The sequence below is a fragment of the Canis lupus genome, chromosome 20 (genome assembly GCF_011100685.1).
Source record: "Canis lupus familiaris isolate Mischka breed German Shepherd chromosome 20, alternate assembly UU_Cfam_GSD_1.0, whole genome shotgun sequence".
In the NCBI taxonomy this organism is placed as follows: Eukaryota; Metazoa; Chordata; class Mammalia; order Carnivora; family Canidae; genus Canis; species Canis lupus.
In genome coordinates this window covers 39,733,774-39,754,595 of record NC_049241.1, presented here as the reverse complement: position 1 = coordinate 39,754,595, position 20,822 = coordinate 39,733,774, and the positions used below count along the sequence as shown (strand labels likewise).

The 20,822-nt window shown below is 38.8% G+C and overlaps 1 protein-coding gene across 4 annotated transcripts in view; it reads left to right on the top strand.

Annotated features, from left to right (window-relative positions):
• RBM6 (RNA binding motif protein 6) overlaps nucleotides 1-20,822 on the top strand; it is a 124,390-nt gene that overhangs the window by 12,896 nt on the left and 90,672 nt on the right. For 2 of the 4 annotated variants that reach the window (XM_038566394.1, XM_038566393.1), the window contains exons 2-4: nucleotides 12,769-12,879; nucleotides 16,704-17,982; nucleotides 19,423-19,512. In XM_038566394.1, coding sequence (XP_038422322.1) covers nucleotides 12,836-12,879; nucleotides 16,704-17,982; nucleotides 19,423-19,512 — 1,413 coding nt within the window. In that variant the 5' untranslated portion in view covers nucleotides 12,769-12,835. Of the gene's footprint in view, nucleotides 1-12,768; nucleotides 12,880-16,703; nucleotides 17,983-19,422; nucleotides 19,513-20,822 lie in introns of those variants that run through there. The other 2 variants (XM_038566396.1, XM_038566395.1) reach the window with 2 other exon arrangements.

Sequence of the window (20,822 nt, the reverse complement as noted above, 5' to 3'; positions counted from 1 at the left end):
GCCCAGGGCGCGATCCTGGAGACCCGGGATCGAATCCCACGTCGGGCTCCCGGTGCATGGAGCCTGCTTCTCCCTCTGCCTGTGTCTCTGCCTCTCTCTCTCTCTCTCTGTGACTATCATAAATAAATAAAAATTAAAAATAAATAAATAAACAGTGCTGCCCTGTGCGCGTTTGTAAACATGTCACCTCACACTATAAGTTCCTAGAGAATGAATTCCTAGAAGAGGAACTAGAAAGTCAGGGGTAATATGCACTTAAAATTTTGTGAATTTTAGTTTTCCTTCTATTATTGACTTTCAGCTTCTTCATCTCTGTTGGTCAGAGAGGATACTTATGTGGTATCTATTTTTTTTTATATCTATGGAGACCTGTTTGTGGTTTAACAAATGGTCCATTCTGGAGACTATCCCAGGTTCACTTGAGAAGATGGGATTCTTTTTTTATTTTTTATTAATATTTTTTTAAAGATTTTATTTATTTATTTGAGAGAAAGTGAGTGAGTGATAGAGAGCACACGAGCAGGGGCAGAGGGAGAAGCAGACCCCCCTGAGCAGTGACCCTGATGCTGGACTCGATCCTAGGACCCTGGAATTATGAAGGTGGTGCTAAACCGCTGAGCCACCTGGGCTGCCCCCTTTTTTTTTTTTTTTTTTTTAAAGATTTATTTATTTACTCATGAGAGACGCAGAGAGTCAGAGACATAGGCAGAGGGAGAAGCAGGCTCCCTGCAGGGAGCCTGATGCGGGACTCAATCCAGGACCCCAGAATCATGCCCTGAGCCAAAGGCAGATGCTCGAATACTGAGCCACCCAGGCGTTGCTGGAATATCTTTTCCTTCTTTTCTTTTTTCTTTTCTTTTCTTTTTTCTTTTCTCTTTTCTCTCTTCTCTCTTCTCTCTTCTCTCTTCTCTTCTCTTCTCTTCTCTTCTCTTCTCTTCTCTTCTCTTCTCTTTTCTCTTTTCTTTTCTTTTCATGATTTTATTTGGGAGAGAGATAGCAGGAGAGCAGGGGCAGGAAAGAGGGAGAAGCAGGATCCTTGATGAGCAAGGGGACCAATGTGGGGCTTGATCCCAGGCCCTGAGATCATGACCCGAGCTGAAGGAAGACGCCCAAACAACTGAGCCACCCAGGTGCCTCTCTTTTCCATCTTTTCACTTTCAACCTGTTTATGTCTTTGGATCTAAAGTGAGTCTTTTGAAGCATATACAGCTTATACAGACATATAATATAGCATATACAGTTGATCCTTGAACAACATTGTGGGTTGGGGTGCTGACTCCAGGCATTGTCAAAATACATAATTTGACTCCCCTAAACTTAACTACTAATAGTTTACTGTTGACCAGATGATAAGATAGTCAATATATATTTTGTATGTTATATGTATTACATGCTATATTGTTAAAATAGAGAAAAGAAAATATTAAAATTATAAGGAAGAGAAAATACACTTAAGTACTGTCATTTTTTAAATCAATACCATACATCTACATTGTTCACAAAATGAATTGTTAGTACCTATATCAATATTGTATATTGGACAGCCCCGGTGGCACAGCGGTTTAGTGCTGCCTGCAGCCCAGGGTGTGATCCTGGAGACCTGGGATTAAGTTCCATGTCTCCCTGTGTGGAGCCTGCTTCTCCCTCTGCCTGTGTCTCTGCCTCTCTCTTTCTCTCTGTCTCTATGAATAAACAAATAAATAAAAATCTAAAAAAAAATTGTCTTATATTATAAAAACACTATAGATATTTATACATATTACTGAAACTAGACATCAAAAGTAAAAAGATTGGGGTGCCTGAGTGGCTCAGTCAGTCAGCATCTGACTCTTGATTTCAGCTCAGGTCCTGATCTTAGGGTTTTGAGATGAAGCCTCTGCACCTGCCTCCTTAGCAGGGAGTCTTCTCTCTCTCCCTCTCCCCCTCGCTTATGTGTGTATGTTCACTCTCACACTCTCTCACTCTCTAAAATAAATCTTTTTATTTTTTATTTTTTTAATTCTTTTTTTATTTATTTATGATAGTCACAGAGAGAGAGAGAGAGGCAGAGACACAGGCAGAGGGAGAAGCAGGCTCCATGCACCGGGAGCCCAATGTGGGATTTGATCCCGGGTCTCCAGGATCGCGCCCTGGGCCAAAGGCAGGAGCCAAACCGCTGCGCCACCCAGGGATCCCCTAAAATAAATCTTTTTAAAAATGAGAAGATTTCTATGCAAAAGAAATACATATTTATTTACAAGTATAATGATTCATGCATTGGTACCAAAGAAACAGCAGTATGATTGCTTTGTGGTAGCCTAGCCTATACATTAATGAATTAATCATTGTAAAATGTTTATGGCATACAGTATTACAGTTATGTTTATAATACAGTATTGGAAACACAGATTTTAAAAACACTTGTAATGATAGATTGATATGCAGTTTCTCAATTATAGGAGAGAAGCATACTGTATGGTCATGTAACTCTTTGAAAGCAATGTTATAAAATGGTAACAAAACTAGCACATTATTAGTTTTTGTTTTTTTTTAAGATTTTATTTATTTGTCATGAGAGACACAGAGAGAGGCAGAGACTTAGGAAGAGAGAGAAGCTGGCTCTATGCAGGGGGCCCAATGTGGGACTCGATCCTGAGACTCCAGGATCATGCCGTGTGGAAGGTAGGCGCTCAACTGCTGAGCCACCCAGGCGTCCCCACATTATTAATTTTCTATTAAATATCACTTATCTGTCTACTTCCATGCAAGCCTTGCATGTTCTACATGATGAGTACTTGTGTGATGATGACAACAGAACATCTCATATGGTTCTTGCCATACAGTTATATTTCCACCCAAAGACACACACATATACAACAAATACATTAACTGTTCAACATGATGATTATTTACTGTTCATGAAATGGAAGTGGACCATCATAAAGGTTTTCATCCTTGTTGTCTTCATGTTGAATAGGCTGAGGAGGAGAAGTGGGGTTTGGTCTTGCCCTCTCAAGTGGCAGAGGTAGAAGAGGTGGAGGAGATGGAAGTAGAAGCAGGAAAGGCCTACCACACTTTAACTTTATGGAAATACATTCTAATTTCTCACTTCTTTTGGTTTCCAGTTTCTCTAAAATTGTTTCTATGATGGTACCAATCCATCCACTGTTTGCTTTAGTTTAAGTGCTTGTACCTTAGAAGGGTCGTATCATAAAAGAAGTCAAAAGCATTTCAAATATTCAGAATGCTTCTGCCAGATGTCTGATGTCAATTTGTTTTCTGGGACTGCTTCTTCTCCATATTTTTTTCTTTTTAAAAGATTTTATATATTTATTTGAGAGAGAGTGTGTGAATGAACAGGGGGAGAGTCAGAAGGAAAGGGGCAAGTAAACTCCCAGCTGAGCAGGGGCTGATTCCAGGACCCTGAGATCATGACCTGAGCTAAAAGTCTTAACTGATTGAGCCCCAGGTGCCCCATGCTTCTACATCTTCTTCCTCTTCATTGGGCATGGTTTGGAAGTACTCATCTCCATCAAGTCATCTTCTTTTCATTACTCTGGTGTGGGGTGTGAATTTCTCCAAGATCTATATTTTGAAGCCCTTCACCCGCCATCTTTTTTTATCCGCTCTTTCATAATTTCCTAGATTGGCTCTGTTGTAAATCCTGTGAAATCTTCACAACATATGGACACGGTTTTCTCCAGCAGGAACTTACTGTTTCGGGCATAATGGCTTTCATGGCTTTTCCTATAACACTGGCATCTGTTTTTTTTTTTTTTTAAGATTTATTTATTCATGAGATACACAGAGAGAGGGAGAGAGGCAGAGACACAGGCAGAGGGAGAAGCAGGCTCCATGCAGGAAGCCCGATGCAGGACTCGATCCTGGGTCTCCAGGATCAGGCCCTGTGCCAAAGGCAGGCGCTAAACCACTGAGCCACCCAGGGATTCTCCAACACTGGCATCTTTGATGGTGTAATCCTTCCAGACTTTTGGGGCGCCTGGGTGGCTCAGTTGGTTGAGCGTCCAACTTTTTTTGTTTTTTTTAAGATTTTATTTATTTATTCATGAGAGACACAGAGAGGCAGAGGCAGTCTCCCTGCGGGGAGCCTGATATGGGGCTCAATCCCAGGATTCTGGGATCACGACCTGAGCCAAAGGCAGACTCTCAACCAGAGCCACCCTGGTGCCCCAAGCATCTGACTCGTGGTTTCAGCTCAGGTTGTGATCTCATGGTTGGTCATTGAGATTGAGCTCCATGTGGGGCTCTGCACTCAACACAGTCTGCTTCAGTTTCTTTCTCTCTCTCCCTCCCCCTTTGCTTCTTTCCTCACATATTTTCTCTCTAAAATAAATTAATATAGTCTTTATTTTTTTTATTTTTATTTTTTTAAATATATTTTTTAAATTTTTATTTATTTATGATAGTCACACAGAGAGAGAGAGGCAGAGAGAGAAGCAGGCCCCATGCACCGGGAGCCTTACGTGGGATTCGATCCCGGGTCTCCAGGATCGAGCCCTGGGCTAAAGGCAGGTGCTAAACCGCTGCGCCACCCAGGGATCCCTAATATAGTCTTTAAAAGAAATCCTTCCAGGGTTTCATGATGTTCTATCAGAGTTCTGTTTCATGTCATTGACAGTCTTTTCCATAGAGTACTGTTGTATAATAAACCTTTAAAGGTCCTTATTCCCTGATCTAGAAGCTGGATTAGAGATGTGTTTGGGGCAAGTAGACCACTTTTACATTTTTGGTGTTGAACTCCTGGGGTTCTGGGTGGTCAAGGGCATTGTCCATTATGGAAAGAACTTTAAAAAGACAATGCTTACCAGCAAGGTGCTTCCTGACTTCAGAGACATAGCTTCAGTGGAACCAGTCTGGAAAGAAGGTTCTTGTTCAGGCCTTCTTGTACTGCAAAAAGACTGGCAGCTGTTGTTTATCTTTTCCTTTCAAGACTTGGAGGTTAGCAACTTTATGGATGGATCATGAACCTGACTCAAAATAGTAGAGTTAACCTCTACCTTATTGCCTTATATCTTGTACTCTCTTCTCTTCCTTACTAATAGATGTCCTTTTTCCCCCAGAGTAGGGCACATTCATCTGTATTATAAACCAGATAAACTTTTTCCTCAGTGATTTTATTAGTGGCCCTGAGAACTCAGCTGCTGCTTCTTGTGGCAGAAGCTGCCTCTCCCGTTATCTGACATTGTTTTTTGAGCCAAACATCTTTCTAACTTTTTTTTTTAAGATTTTATTTATTTATTCATGAGAGACACACAGAGGCAGAGACACAGGCAGAGGGAGAAGCAGGCTCCATGCAGGGAGCCCGATGTGGGACTTGATCCCGGGACTCCAGGATCATGCCCTGGGCCGAAGGCAGGCCCTAAACCGCTGAGCCACCCAGGGATCCCTACATCTTTCTAAAATTATCAAACCATCCTTTGCTGACATTGAATAGTTTTAGATCCTTCACCTTTCTTTGCTTTAAGTTGTCATATAATGATTTTACTTTTTCTCAAATCATATTAGAATCTGTAAGTATGCCTTTCTTATAGCAATCCTTCACCCATGTAAAAGCTGCATTTTCAATATGAGATAAAAAGATATTTTGCAAAAATTAACGTTTTCATGCCTACTGGTATAGCTCCAGTGACAACATCATGAATTTTTCCTTCCTTCGTTCCTTCTTTCCTTCGTTCGTTCCTTCCTTCCTGTCTTTTATTTTTATTATTTTTTTAAGATTTTATTTATTCATGAGAGAGAGAGAGAGACAGAGGCAGAGGGAGAAGCAGGCCCCATGCAGGGAGCCCGATGTGGGACTCGATCCCGGGACCCCAGGATCACACCCTGAGCCGAAGGCAGACACTAACTGCTGAGCCACCCAGCACGTCCCTTTTTGTTTGTTTGTTTAAGATTTTATTTATTCATGAGATACAGAGGCAGAGACACAGGCAGAGGGAGGAGAAGCAGGCTTCCATGAAGGAGCCTGATGCGGGACTCAATCCCGGAGTTCCAGAGGCAAAGGCAGACGCTCAACTGCTGAGCCACCCAGTCGTCCCTTTCCTAATGGTCCTAACACTGGATTCATTTGTCTTGAAACAAATGTGGTTGCAGCTGCAACCACAGACCTCTATTCAACTTTTTCTTGTAATGTTACGACTTTGCTTCTTGGGAAGACTTTGAGCATCACTAATGGCACTTCCTATGGGTCCCATGGTATTATTCAAGGTTTATGATCTTGCATTAAACATGATGAGAAATACAGGAGAACCGGAAGAGATCACTTTTTACTGTGATATGCAATCTGCCAGAAAGGCCAATTGCCTCTCTAGGGATGATTAGTGTCACATGATTTTTTTTTTTTCCACATGATTTTTTTTAAGAGGATACTTGCAACATTTGAGCTCACTGCAATAGCAGCAGGAAATGACTGAAATTATTACAGTAGTACAATATGTACTATAGTTAATTTTATGCAATTATAATTTAAACAACATCTTTATATTTGTTTACATTTTACTCAGCCACAAATGATATCAGTTACGGTCTGTGAGTTTATAAGTTTTGATAAATTTTAACTTTTTTTTAAAAAAAGGATTATTTACTTTAGAGAGAGAGAGCAGCATGAGTACAAGTGGAGCAGGGAGGCGCAGAGGGAGACAAGCACACTCCCTGCTGAGTGGAGAGCCCGACACAGAGCTCAATTGCAGGATCCTGAGATCATGACCGGAGCTGAAATCAAGAGCCAGACACTTAGCCAACTGAGCCACCCAGGCTCCCCCAATTTTTTTTTTTTTATAATAGATTTGTGTGTATTTTATGGTAGTAAATGATCAAATAGGCTAATATCCACATATATTTTATGCCTTCGTGATATACCTAATTTTTCTTAGTTTTATTTAGTATTTTTAGGTTATATGGTTCATCTTCAAGTTTTCAACTTTGTCATTTCCAAAAATTTTTCCAATATATTTATTGAAAAAAATCCATGAAAAGTGGACTCGCCACATTTCAAACTTGTGTGTTAGATCATGTTTTTACATTTTTTCTGCCCATCTCCTCTTTTTTTTTTTTTTTTTTAAGATTTTATTTATTGATTTGATAGCACAAGCAGCGGAAATGGGAGAGGGAGAAACAGACTTTCTGCTGAGCAGATCGCCTAACATAGGGCTTGATCCCAGCGTAGGATCATGACGTGAGTTGAAAGCAGATACTTAACTGATTGAGCCTCCCCCATCTCCTTTTTTGATTAGAAAAGTTTAAACTTTTTACATTGAAAGTAAATACTGAAAAGGAAGAACTTCTGCCATTTTGCTTTTTGTTTTCTGTGTGCCCTGTAGCTTTTTTTTTTTTTTGTGCTTCTTTCTTCCATTGTTGCCTTCTTTATGTTCAGTTTTTTGTTTTGGATTTTTTTTGGCAGTAATATGTTTTGATTTTCTTTTTTTGATTTTCTTATTTTCTTATGTGTGTATTCTATAGATATTTTCTTTGTGGTTACCATGGTAATTACATTTAACATCCAACAGTTAGAACAACTTAATTTGAATTTATATCAACTGAAGTTCAGTAACGTACAAAAACTGTACAGCTTCTTGTCTTTCTGTTATTTATGTCACAGATATCACAATATATAAATTGTGTCCCCCATAACCTAGATTAGAAATTGTTTTTTTATGCATCTATCTTTTATTATTTATTTTTGGTGTAAATTATTTATTTTTATTAAAGCACAGGAACAGGACCCATGGGCAGAGAGAGCTGCCTGTGCATCTATGTTTTAAATCATGTGGAAAATAAAAAGTGGAATTACAAACCAGTTACAATAATACTGGCTTTTATAATTGCCCCTGTGTTTATCTTTACCAGAGATCTTTATTTATTCATATGGTTTGGTTACTGTTTATCTTCTTTGTCATTTCAACTTTTTTTTTTTTTAAACTTATTTATGATAGTCACACAGAGAGAGAGAGAGAGAGGCAGAGACATAGGCAGAGGGAGAAGCAGGCTCCATACACTGGGAGCCCGATGTGGGATTCGATCCCAGGTCTCCAGGATCACGCCCTGGGCCAAAGGCAGGCGATAAACCGCTGCACCACCCAGGGTTCCCTGTCATTTCAACTTGAAGAACTCCTTTAGCATTTCTTGCAGGGTTCATGTAGTGGTAATGAACTCCCTCAGCTTTTGTTTATCTGGAAATGTCTTAATTTCTTCCTTATTTTTTTTAGAGGACAATTTTGTTGGATATAGAATTCTTGATTGACAGTTTGATTTATTTTCCTCTTAGTATTTTTATAAATTGTTCCCTGCCTTCTGGGTTCCAGGGTTTCTAATAAGTAATTGGATAATAATAATAATAATAATAATAATAATAATAAGTGATCTCTTGTCACTTCTCTTGTTGCTTTGTCACTTCTCTTTGTCTTTGATCATAATGTCTTTTTTTTTTAAAGATTTTATTTATTTATTCATGAGTGACACAGAAGGAAGAGAGAGAGGCAGAGACATAGGCAGAGGGAGAAGCAGGCTCCCTGCAGGAGCCCGATAACAGGACTCAGTCCCCTGGATCATTACCTGAGCTGAAGGCAGGTGTTCAACCACTGAACCACCCAGGTGCCCGATCATAATGTGTCTTGATGTGAGTTTATCCTATTTGTACCTCATTTATTTATTTTTTATAAAGATTTATTTAGGGGCACCTGGGTGGCTCAGTCTGTTACTCATCTGCCTTCAGCTCAGGTCTTGCTTCTGGGGTCCTGGGATTAAGCCCCACATCAGTCTTTCTCCTCAGTAGTGAGCCTGCTTCTCCTTTTCCCTCTGCCTGCTGCTCTCCCTGCTTGTGCTCTCTCTCCCTCTCTCTTTCTTTGTCAAATAAATAAATATCTCAAATATTTGAGAGAGAAAGCTTGAGCATTCTTATTGAGTCTGAGGAAGAATCCTCAGACTCCCCCCTGAGCATGGAATTGGCCACAGGGCTCAGTCCCACTACTCAAGAGATCATGACCTGAGCTGAAACCAAGAGTTGGTTGCTCAACCACCTGAGCCACCGAAGCAGCCTTTTTGTATGTCATTTAGCTTCCTAGATTTATAGATTCATAGCTTTCATAAAATTGGAGGAATTTTTTTTTTTTACCATTATTTGTTCAAGTAATTCCTCTGCCCTATCTCTCTTTTCCTTCTGGGATTCCCTTCTCATTTCTTACATAATCATTTTCAGTTTGACAGCATCTCCAGGCCCTGTAGGTTTTGTTCTTCTTTGTTCATTTTTTTTAAAGATTTATTTATTTACTTGTTTATGGTAGACATAGAGAGAGAGAGAGGCAGAGACACAGGAGGAGGGAGAAGCAGGCTCCATGCCAGGAGCCCAACGCGGGACTCGATCCTGGGATTCCAGGATCGCGCCCTGGGCCAAAGGCAGGCGCTAAACTGCTGAGCCAGCCAGGAATCCCCTTGTTCATTTTTTTTTTTTCTGCTCTTCAGACTTTATAATTTCAACTATCTTCTTGTCAAGTTTGTAGATTCCTCTGCCTGCTCAAATCTGTTGAACTCCTCTAGTGAACTTTTAAATTATTGTACTGTTCAGCTCCAGGTTTTTTATTCCACTGTATAAATTTCTGTCTCTATAAATATTCTCATTTTGCTCATATGTTGTTTTCTTGATTTCCATTAGTTCTTTAAGGATAATTAAGATAGTTGTTATAAAGTCTTTTCTAGTAAATCTGATGTCTGAGTTTATTAAGAGATAGTTTTTGCAGTGTGTTTTGTTTCCTTGAATGAGCCACATTTTCTCGTTTCTTTGTATGTCTTAAGATTTTTTTCTTGTTATTGAAAATAATATGGTAACTCTGGAAATCACATTCTCCCCTTTTGTTGAGGTTTGCTTTTTTTTTTTTTTTTTTTTTTTTTTTGAGGAGGGGGATTGTTGAAGGCTATAGTAGTCTTTTTTTGAGTTTTTTTGTAAACTATTTTGCAAAGACTATTCCTTGTCATTATTGTGTGATCACTGATGTCTATTCCTTTAGCTGATGTTCAGCTGTTTTCTGTGAATACTGGAAGCTCAAACAAATGAAAATGAACAAAAACCTCACCAATTAAAGAGAAAAGCCGAAAGATGAATAACCACCTCTGTCTGTTTTTGCATATTGGTTTTGTACTGGGACATTCCTTCAACATTTAGCTAGGCTTGCTGTGGGCCTTGGGATCAACCTGAGGTGAAAGCTTAAAGGCTTTTCAGGTCTTGTCTCATCATGTGTCTTGCCCTGGTATGCATGTAGTTTTCTAAATTTTCCCCTATACTTGTTGCTTTGGAATGTCCTAATTTCCCAAAGTGTTTTCACCCCAGCTTTCCCGTATCTGAGTCTGCTTTGCAGGTTTTATTAGCAGTGCTTGCCCCATCCACCACTAAAGTTCTCAGTTAGTGAAACAGAAACAGACACCAACACCTTGCACCCATCCTTCAGATTAGAAGAGATGTACATAGTAATTTGCAAATCAGGTTTCCCTCTGATTTGAAGGAGGGAACTGGGAAGTGGGCTGCCGCTTCAAGATCAAAACTGCTACTTACAGGGGCGAGTGGGACAGGGATGAGTGAAAATGCCATGAAACTTTACTATTATTTTGAAGATAGCCTTTTCTTGATTGAGTATTCTCTTGGTTGTTGTACACCTTTAGCTGTTTTCTTTCTTTTTTTTTTTTTTCCTTTAGCTGTTTTCTAAGCTCCACAGAGCTGCCTCAGACATCGTTTTTTGTTTTTGTGGTGGAACGAGACTTTGGAACTTCATCTGCCATTTCGCTGAAACTTGGTTTGTCTTTTCACTCTCTTGGTAGTGTACTTCACTCAAAAGTTTTTTATTTTGATGAAGCCCACTTAATTTTTCCTTGTGCTCTTGGTGTCATATTTAAGAAACTGTTGCCAAATCCAAGGTGATGAAAGTTTGCACCTTTTTTAGTAGCTGCAGCAAAGGTCCTGGAGATGACTTTTCAGCTTGATTTGGGTTACATGCCCATTTTCTTTTTTTTTTTTTTTAATTTTTATTTATTTATGATAGAGAGAGAGAGAGAGAGGCAGAGACACAGGCAGAGGGAGAAGCAGGCTCCATGCACCGAGAGCCCGATGTGGGATTCGATCCCGGGTCTCCAGGATCGCGCCCTGGGCCAAAGGCAGGCACCAAACCGCTGCGCCACCCAGGGATCCCTACATGCCCATTTTCAGTTTTTAAATTTAATTAATTTTTTTTTTAGCAGGAGAAAAGTAAATTTAGTGTCATACATATGAGGAATCCACAGAGACATGAAATTCCTAAGGCAGTCTGGCAACATGAGGTTTTTGTGACATACTGAATAAGGAGAGGGTTAGGGATCTGAGGGTATAAAGGAAAGGAAGAACCTTAGCAGAAAGGTGAGAAGAGATGTTTAGGAAACAAAGTTTGCCCTCGAATGCATGTTTTTGGTAAAGAGGAATTTCTGTTAATAGCTCTCTTCCTGATAAATTAGATAAGAAAGCGATAAAGAGCTTTTCCTGCTAGGTTTTGATTTTAATTCCAAATAATGTTTATCTCATAATGGTACCTCTTGGTACTTGCCCATTTTTAGAGCAATTATTGTGATGAGGGTGGGAGACTATTCTGATTGGTCAGGCTGGATTGTGCATGGACTGATGATGGTGTTAGTGTTAAAGATGCTGTTTCCAAAAAGGGAGGTGAATGGATGAATTAGTAAATATTTAGTAAATGTAAAACATTCTTAGTACATTTAGAATTTTTTTTTTTACATTTAGAATTTTTTGATGCTCCAGAGTACACATTTATTTTTTATTTTTTAAAAGATTTTATTTATTTATTCATGAGAGACAGAGACAGAGAGAGAGAGAGAGACAGAGACACAGGCAGAGGGAGAAGCAGGCTTCACACAGGGAGCCCGACATGGGACTCGATTTCGGGTCTCCAGGATCAGGCCCTGGGCTGAAGGCAGCGCTAAACCGCTGAGCCACCTGGGCTGCCCCCTGAGTACACATTTAAAAAACAATATTTATTTATTTGAGAGAGAGAGACACAGCAAGAGAGCACAAGCAGGGGGAGCTGCAGAGGGAGAGGGAGAAGCAGGCTCCCTCTGCAGGGAGCCAAATGTGGGGCTTGTTCCCAGGACCCTGGGATCATGACCTGAACCAAAGGCAGACACTTAACTGATTGAGCCAACCAGGGGCCCCCAGAGTACACATTTTTAATTAAAAATGTATTTCTCTTGGGGCCTCTGGGTGGCTCAGTTGAGCATTCAGCACAGGTTGTTATTTCAGGGTGGTGAGATTGAGCCCCACATTGGGCTCCACTGCTGGGCGTGGAGCCTGCTTGGTATTCTCTCTCTCCCTCTCCCACTGCCCCTTCACCCTTGCTTGCTGTCTCAAAAAAAAAAAAAAAATGTGTTTCTCTTGTTATAAATTAATAAGTAAATATAAGTGACTTCCAGGGATGCCTGGGTGGCACAGTTGATTAAGCATCCGACTCTTGGTTTCTCAGGTCATGATCTCAGGGTCATGAGACTAAGTCCCAGATTAGGCTCTGTGCTCAGTGTGGAGTCTGCTTGAGACACTCTCTCCCTCTCCCCCTCACCCTACTCCTGCATGTATGTTCCCTTCCTCTCTTTCTAAATAAATTAATTAATGAATGAATTAAAAAAAATTAAAAAGTGACTTCCAGAAATATCCCTGTTATTGCTCCTGAGAAGCCAAGGTGGGAGAAATTAGTCTAACCTTTTCTTCATGTTCTAATGTGTTTATATTTTATGGTTTGTTTTATATAGGTACTACTATAACCAGAGTTTGGTAGCAAAAAGATCTGCTTACTGTGCCCTCTTGACATAGAAAGAGATGTGGGGGGATTCTCGATCTGCTAACAGAACAGGACCTTTTCGGTAAGTCTTGAAATTTGAATATTGAAATTGTAACATTTTAATGATAAGGACATATAATATATTTTGGTCTCATAAAGACGGATATTTTCTTTGTATAGAAATAGCTCTGGTTTTTTAAAAATAGAAACTATTTAAAAAATTTCTAGTCATTTCCAAAGTGCTTGTGAGATTGAATACTGAGCATGCCAAGTATTTTGTGTTTCAGCACTTTTTTTTTTTTTCAGATTTTATTTATTTGAGACAGAGAGAGCACGTGTGCGTGCATACAAGTGGGGAGGAGGGTCAGAGGGAGAGGGAGAAGCAGACTCCCTGCTGAACTGGGAGCCCACTGTGAGGCTTGATCCCAGGACCTTGAGTCCATGACCTGAGCTGAAGACAGTCATTTATCTGACTGAGCCACCCAGGCACCCCTGTGTTTCAGCAGTTTTTAAACGTTAAAAAATAATTCCCCAACTATTTTTTTAAGTCTTTTTTAACAAAGTAATGTATACTTGGCAAATAAGGAGAGCTAACAGAAACATACATGAACATTTATATTTGTACATAAAAGTTGTGTTAAGTTCACTAATTTATGTCTGGAATCCAGAACTGTGTTTGGTCCATGGCATATTATGTTTCAGTTACTAAAAGTAGATCTGAGAAAAAAAATTACTTAATGTAATTTTCAAAGGTAAAATATTAAGGGTTACTGGGTAAAAAGATGAGTTGAGAAAGTAATACCATTCAGTTATTAGATATTTTGGATTTGTAGGGAGGATTTTATTTTATTTTATTTTATTTTATTTTATTTTATTTATTTATTTATTTTATTTATTTAATTTTTTTTATTTATGATCGTCACACAGAGAGAGAGAGAGAGAGAGAGAGGCAGAGACATAGGCAGAGGGAGAAGCAGGCTCCATGCACCGGGAGCCCGACGTGGGATTCGATCCCAGGTCTCCAGGATCGCGCCCTGGGCCAAAGGCAGGCGCTAAACCACTGCGCCACCCAGGGATCCCGGAGTTAGTTTTTTTATAGCCAGTATAATAAAGGATGATAGCTATATTTTTAAAGCTTTTGCATTGCGCTTACAATTTTAAAAATGCCAAAGGAATGTGGTTTTTCTGGTTTTACTTGTATGGCAAAAAAAAATCTGACCTTTAAAGTTATTTCTGAAGCATCGACATTAAAAATGTTGATCCTTCAGTTGAAACTTCTGTTATTGGTGAATTTTCTTTTGGTTCGGCAGTCTGCAAGATTTTATCAAGAGGTATTCTCATTATTCTGAAGCTGGGGGTTCCAGGGAAAAATTAGGTAGTCAACTGAATTTTTAAAACCCATGTAATAATTTAGTAAAGCTAGTGTTTCATAAATACTAAACAATAGGAGTCTTTTGGCTCAGCAATCTTTAAAGCAATGGTGATGATGCTGGATATGTTTTTCCTTTCAAAATTTAAGGTCTGCATCAGTGGTCAACAAACCATAGCTGCAACTCACTTTTGTTTTATTGGAACACAGCCATGATCATTTGTTTACAAATTGTCTATGATTGCTTCCATGCCACAATGGCAGAGTTGAATAGTTTTGACAGACCGCAAAGCTTAATAATAGCAATATTGTGTGGCTTTTTGTGGACAGTTTGCTGATCCCTAGTCTAGATCAATGGGCTTATACTTCAACATTTTTAAATATTTAGATTGTAATCTGCCCCTTTTTACTTATACTTATGGATAACTATTTTGTAAGTAAGGCTGTTTTTCATAAAATTAACCTTATTTAGATTGTTTGGTAAGCCTTCAGAAATATTGGGTAATCTTTGCTCTGTTTCATAACTGTAAAAAAATTTTCAAAACATTTTTTCTTTGACCAATTTATTATTTAAAATGATATTCTCCCACCTTAATTTTAGTTTAAATATAAGTTGTTATATATTCTTTTTAAGATCTTTGACGAGAAGGGGAACATAGTTTATATAGCATAACTTTTTGGAAGACTAATTTGGATTTTTAAAAAGGCATCATGCGGGAAAATGATTTTATATTTTATTTTAACAACTTCTTAGATTTTATTTGATAAAAATGATTTTCATAGTCACTGCTATTTTATGTTAATAGAACTGTTTTTTGAATTGTCTGCATAAAATATGGTTCGAAGAACCTTAGTACAGTAGGTTGCTCTATTTGATCTTCCTGACGTAAGAGGGCAGTATTCTTAGACAGTGTTAGAAGCATTCTTGTCAGAAAACATGTAGATTTAGATGCGTCGGTAACCATGAGCGTTGGCTGAAGCTTAAGTCTTCCTTCAAGCTAACTATTGAGATTTAATGATTTTAAATAGGGGAGACACTAGAGTTAGTGGTAATGTCTTAATTTTAGTGCAAAACTGTATTGTATTCTGAGGAACATTTAGACATACTTCTCTTATGATGAACCCCACATAGACATAACTTATGTTTAATGGCAGCTAATGGAAGTCATCATGGTCTGAAAATCCATTAAATATGCACCTTTCTAATATTCAGGTTACTGTTGTTAAAGTCTTGTTACTTAAGAAAGGGTTTGGCCTTGTAACTCTTTCTCTTGAACTGAGTCACCTGGAATCAGTTGTCCTTTGAATCTTTCTCTGGTGGTGTAGTCTGCACTCAGATGGGTCATATAATAGAACCTGTATATTCTGGGAGGAGAGAACTGAGTTGGACTTGATTTCCTAATACTTTTGTTTTACTGCTGACTAGCAGGTAACTCTTCAGATCATTTCATGTTTTCCTTTTTCTTGCCCTCCCCTCACTCTCAAGCTCAGAATCCTAGGTATCTAATTGCCTATTTAATTTCCCTTCTACCAAATGGTCTGAAGGTTAGGGAAGAATTGGGTAGAATGAAAGACTAGGCCAGTCCTCATTTATCTCTTGAGTTTTGTAAACTGAGAATGTGAATTTAATACTTTGCTTATTTTTAAATATATTTTACTATTACTATGAAAAACTAGCATGAGGAATTAGAATCTTGAATATCAGCTGCTTCTTTTGGGACCTGGAGATAATATTGAAGGCTCTCTCTAGGTCCTTTTCAGCATTAAGCTTCTAGATGCTGTTGGCTTGGTTAGGTTGATGTACATATGCTTTGTGACATAATTCATGCTGCCTTTTGTGATACTCTTGAGTAGTTATAATAATAGGACCCAGGTGAGAGCGCTTCTTGGTGGAGCCACTGTAGAACTGGATTTTAGATGCAGCCAGGACTGATGCTCAGCTGGTGTACACTTGTGTGCTCCTACTGGTGATTTACAGCCAGTGTTCCTTCATCTTGGGCGTGCATCCATTCTGATCTGGGTGGTGTCCATGCTGTAGTTTAATCAAATATTTGGAATGTTACCACTGAATGCAGAAATGAGAATGACACCTCCTGAAATTTACTGTAATACACTTATAGTGCATTGATTTATTTGCTGTATAGGATTCATCATGTTGATCTTGGAATTCTAAGTTCCCTGGCTGTAGGAAATGGAAACTTTTGTAGTGTGTCACCATTGCTAGCTTATCTGGTGTTGCGGATTTTCCCTGTTGCAGGACTGGGTGAAAGCTTTTTCTGCAGCAGTCATGTTGAAAACCTTGTGTTGACTTTCCTCGTGTTCTGAAATGGGAACATAAAAGTTTACTCCGCCACTTCGTCTTAAAATAGCAAAACATTGCTGTTTTCTGCAGATCTAGGACCTTGTTACAGAACTCTGCCAAAAAAAAAAAAAAAAAATGTTTACAGAAGAATGTGCTGTGATTAGAGAAGAATATGCTGGTGTGTAGATTTCAAACTCTCTGGACAATATGAATAACACTGTCTTTGTTTCTACAGTGGGAGCCAAGAAGAAAGGTTTGCTCCCGGGTGGAACAGGGATTATCCTCCTCCTCCCCTTAAGAGTCATGCTCAAGAGAGACACTCTGGCAACTTTCCTGGCAGAGATTCACTTCCCTTTGATTTCCAGGGGCATTCGGGGCCTCCCTTTGCAAATGTAGAGGAGCATTCTTTCAGCTATGGAGCTAGAGATGGACCGCATGGCGACTATCGAGGAGGGGAGGGACCTGGACATGATTTCAGGGGGGGAGATTTTTCATCTTCTGATTTCCAGAGCAGAGATTCATCACAGTTGGACTTCAGGGGTAGGGACATACATTCTGGGGATTTTCGGGATAGAGAAGGACCACCAATGGACTACAGGAGTGGAGATGGTACTTCTATGGATTATAGAGGTAGAGAGACATCTCACATGAATTACAGAGACAGAGATGCTCACACTGTTGATTTCAGGGGTAGGGATACTCCTTCATCTGACTTCAGGGGCCGGGGCACTTACGATTTAGATTTTAGAGGCCGGGATGGATCCCATGTAGATTTTAGAGGAAGAGATTTATCAGATTTGGATTTCAGGGCCAGAGATCAGTCCCGTTCTGATTTTAGGAATAGAGATGTGTCTGATTTGGACTTCAGGGACAAAGACGGAACACAGGTGGACTTTAGAGGCCGAGGTTCAGGTACTAGTGATCTAGACTTTAGGGACAGGGATACGCCACATTCAGATTTCAGAGGTAGACATCGGTCCAGGACTGATCAGGATTTTAGGAGCAGAGAGGTGGGACCTTGTATGGAGTTTAAAGATAGGGAGATGCCCTCTGTGGATCCAGATATTTTGGATTACATACAACCTTCTACACAAGATAGAGAACATTCTGGTATGAACATGAACAAGAGAGAAGAGTCCACACATGACCATACAACAGAAAGGCCTGGTTTTGGCATTCAGAAGGGAGAATTTGAACATTCAGAAACAAGAGAAGGAGAAAAACAAGATGTAGCCTTTGAACATGAGTCTGCATCGGACTTTCAGAACAGCCAAAGTCCACTTCAAGACCAAGACAAGTCACAGCTTTCTGGAGGTGAACAACAGAGTTCAGATGCTGATGTATTTAAAGAAGAAGGTAGTCTGGACTTTCTTGGCCGGGAAGACACTGATTACAGAAACATGGAGTACCGTGATGTGGATCACAGGCTGCCGGGAAGCCAGATATTTGGCTATGGCCAAAGCAAGTCCTTCCCAGAGGGCAAAACTTCCCGAGATGCCCAGCGAGACCTTCAGGTATGTTAATGGAATAGATTTTTTTTTCTGCTTGTTGTTGTATCATAAGGCTTTTCTGAAGGATGAAGTGTGTAGAGTCCAAGATCCTGGGGTCTCTCCTTGTATAACCATTAAAAAATAAAATGTGGGGGCACCTAGCTGGCTCAGTAGAGCATGCAGCTCTTGATCTTGGGGTTATAAGTTTGAGCTCCATGTTGGGTTGAGATTACTTTTAAAAATAAAATCTTTTTTAAAAAACAAAAATAAAATGTATATTCAGGAGTGGAATGTACATCTCTAGAGTAGTGGCTCTCAGCTCAGATTGTACTTTTGGTGTCTATCTCTTCATTTTCTCCTTTAATGCTAACTTAAATACCTTGGGATAATTTAGTTAGAAAGTATGTCTTTGGGAGTTAGTTCTCTTAATTCTTGCTAGTCAGGCCTTGGCTATTCAGGGTACATTTTTTCCTTTTTAAGTTTTTATTTATTTAAGTAATCTGCAGCCACCATGGGGCTCGAACTCATGACACTGAAATTAAGAGTTGCATGCTTTTCTGACTGAGACAGCCAGTAAGGTACATTTTCTGAAACTAATTTAGGATATACAAAATACCTAGGAGTCTTTCCCTGACCATGAAGAGGTGATGTTAATGTTGCAAATATCTTCTTACAGGTAATTTAGTTGACTTAAATGTTGGATTTCAATATATATATATATAATCTAATGTTCATAATCTAAGTGAGGAGAGTTAAGTTTTCAGTTGGTTAATGCAAATATTATCTCCTGAAATAGATTTTTCTCATCTCTACTCCGGTTTCTGTTACTTGCTAACCAAATAATGATCTTAAAACATGCTAACCAAATAATGAATTTTGAGAATGTTAGAGCTGGTTGACTGTATAGTTTATTGTTCAGATCAGGACACTTTCAAGAGTAAAAGAGGATATTGGAGTTGAGGCTTTTGTGAAAAATATGAAAAATGCTAATTTCTCTGAATTGTACTGTTACGTTGTATGGTCAGATGACACCTTTTGATTTCTTTCTGAAATTTATTTGTAGTTGACATCTTTGACAAATGGCACCTGATTTAATCTTTTTTTTTTTTCTATTTTCTCATTCAGGGAAAGAAAATTGTATTTTTGAGAATATGTTAGTTATTTGGTTTATTTTTTTTTCCTGATTATAAGTCCTATTCAATGTGGTTTCTCTTAATGTTCTGCTTTACTATTTCAAGATTCCTCAGTGAACCTTGGTTTTAGCACACTTACATACTAATGATTTGAAATCAAATTTGGAACTCTGAAAAAAAATTATAATTTTTCATATCTTAACATGATGCAGGTCATTTTGATTTTTTTTCATTTTGATTTTTGATCCTGAGAACCTGCATTTCACTTTGACTTTCATTTATACACTAACATATTTTTATTTCTAAAATAATCTTTTATTCTGGATTTAAGGATCAAGATTATAGGACTGGCCCAAACGAGGAAAAAGCAAGCAAGGTTATTCGATTAAGTGGGGTGCCTGAAAATGCTACAAAAGAAGAGGTAAGGCTCTTTTTTTTTTTCTTTTTCCTTTTTTTTTGTCAATTAAAAAAAATTTTGTTTTACCTTTTATTTTGAAAAATTAATAGATTCATAAGAAGGTACAAAGAAATGAACAGAGATATTTTGGGTGTCTTTCTTGCAATGTTAACATTTTGTATTACTATAGTACAATAGCTAAACCAGCAAATTGGCTTTGGTACAATCCATAGAACTTATTTAAATTTCGGCAGTTACACACTCACTGAGGTGACGTTTGTAAAAAAATATATATATATGAATGATTGCTATCATCAGGCCTGACAATTATCCTGTAGGGCATAATCCAAGAGGGAGGATTCAATTGCAAACATAAAGATTCATTTTATTTACAGTAGTAAAAACTGGGAGCTGTGTAACTCTTGAGTGTTAGAGGACTGGCTGACTAAATAATGGCTGAGCTTACAGGAAAATCTGGTCAGACCATTATAATAAGAACAAACTGTATTTACTCTGTGCCAGGCATTATGTGATGTTTACAAGCATTAGTTCTTTAATTATCACAGTATCCTATGAATAGATACTTTTAATTCATTCCCTCCAAATACAAATCACAGACCATATGCTAGGCACTGGGTGATATAGCAGCAGTGAATATGGAATATTGTAAAGTCACTGCATCCATGGATAATAAAAAAATAAACAAAAAAACATAATTTCAGTTAGTGATAAACTGAAGGAAACTAAAAGGTGTTAAGCACATAATTGGGGTAGGAGCTATTTTCAGTTGGGGGAAGGCATCACTAAGGAAATGACATTTGAACCCAAGCCTGAATGCCATGAGAGAACAGTCCCATCTGAAGATGGGGGAAGAGAGCTCCAGGCTGAGGGATTTAAGTGCCATGGCCCTGTACTGGCATGAGCCCAAGGCATCATCATTTTACATTTAACAGATGAGAAACTGGGCACTGAAAACTTACACAGCAAAAGAGTCTTGGAATGTAGGCAGTCTGATTTCAGAGCTCAGGTTCTTATTTTTAAATTTTTATTTAAAAAACATTTTTTAAAATTTATTCATTCATGAGAGACACAGAGAGAGCCAGAGACACAAGTAGAGGGAGAAGCAGGCTCCCTGCAGAAAGCCCAGTGTGGGACTCGATCCTAGGACCCTGGGACCATGACCTGAGCCAAAGGCAGATGCTCAACCACTGAGCCACCCAAGCACTCCAGAGCTCAGGTTCTTGATGGTTATATTCTTCTGCCTTTTTTATATTTAGGAATTTTTGAATAATTATCTTCTACTCATTAGTTGTTTTGAATGCCTAGAGTGTACA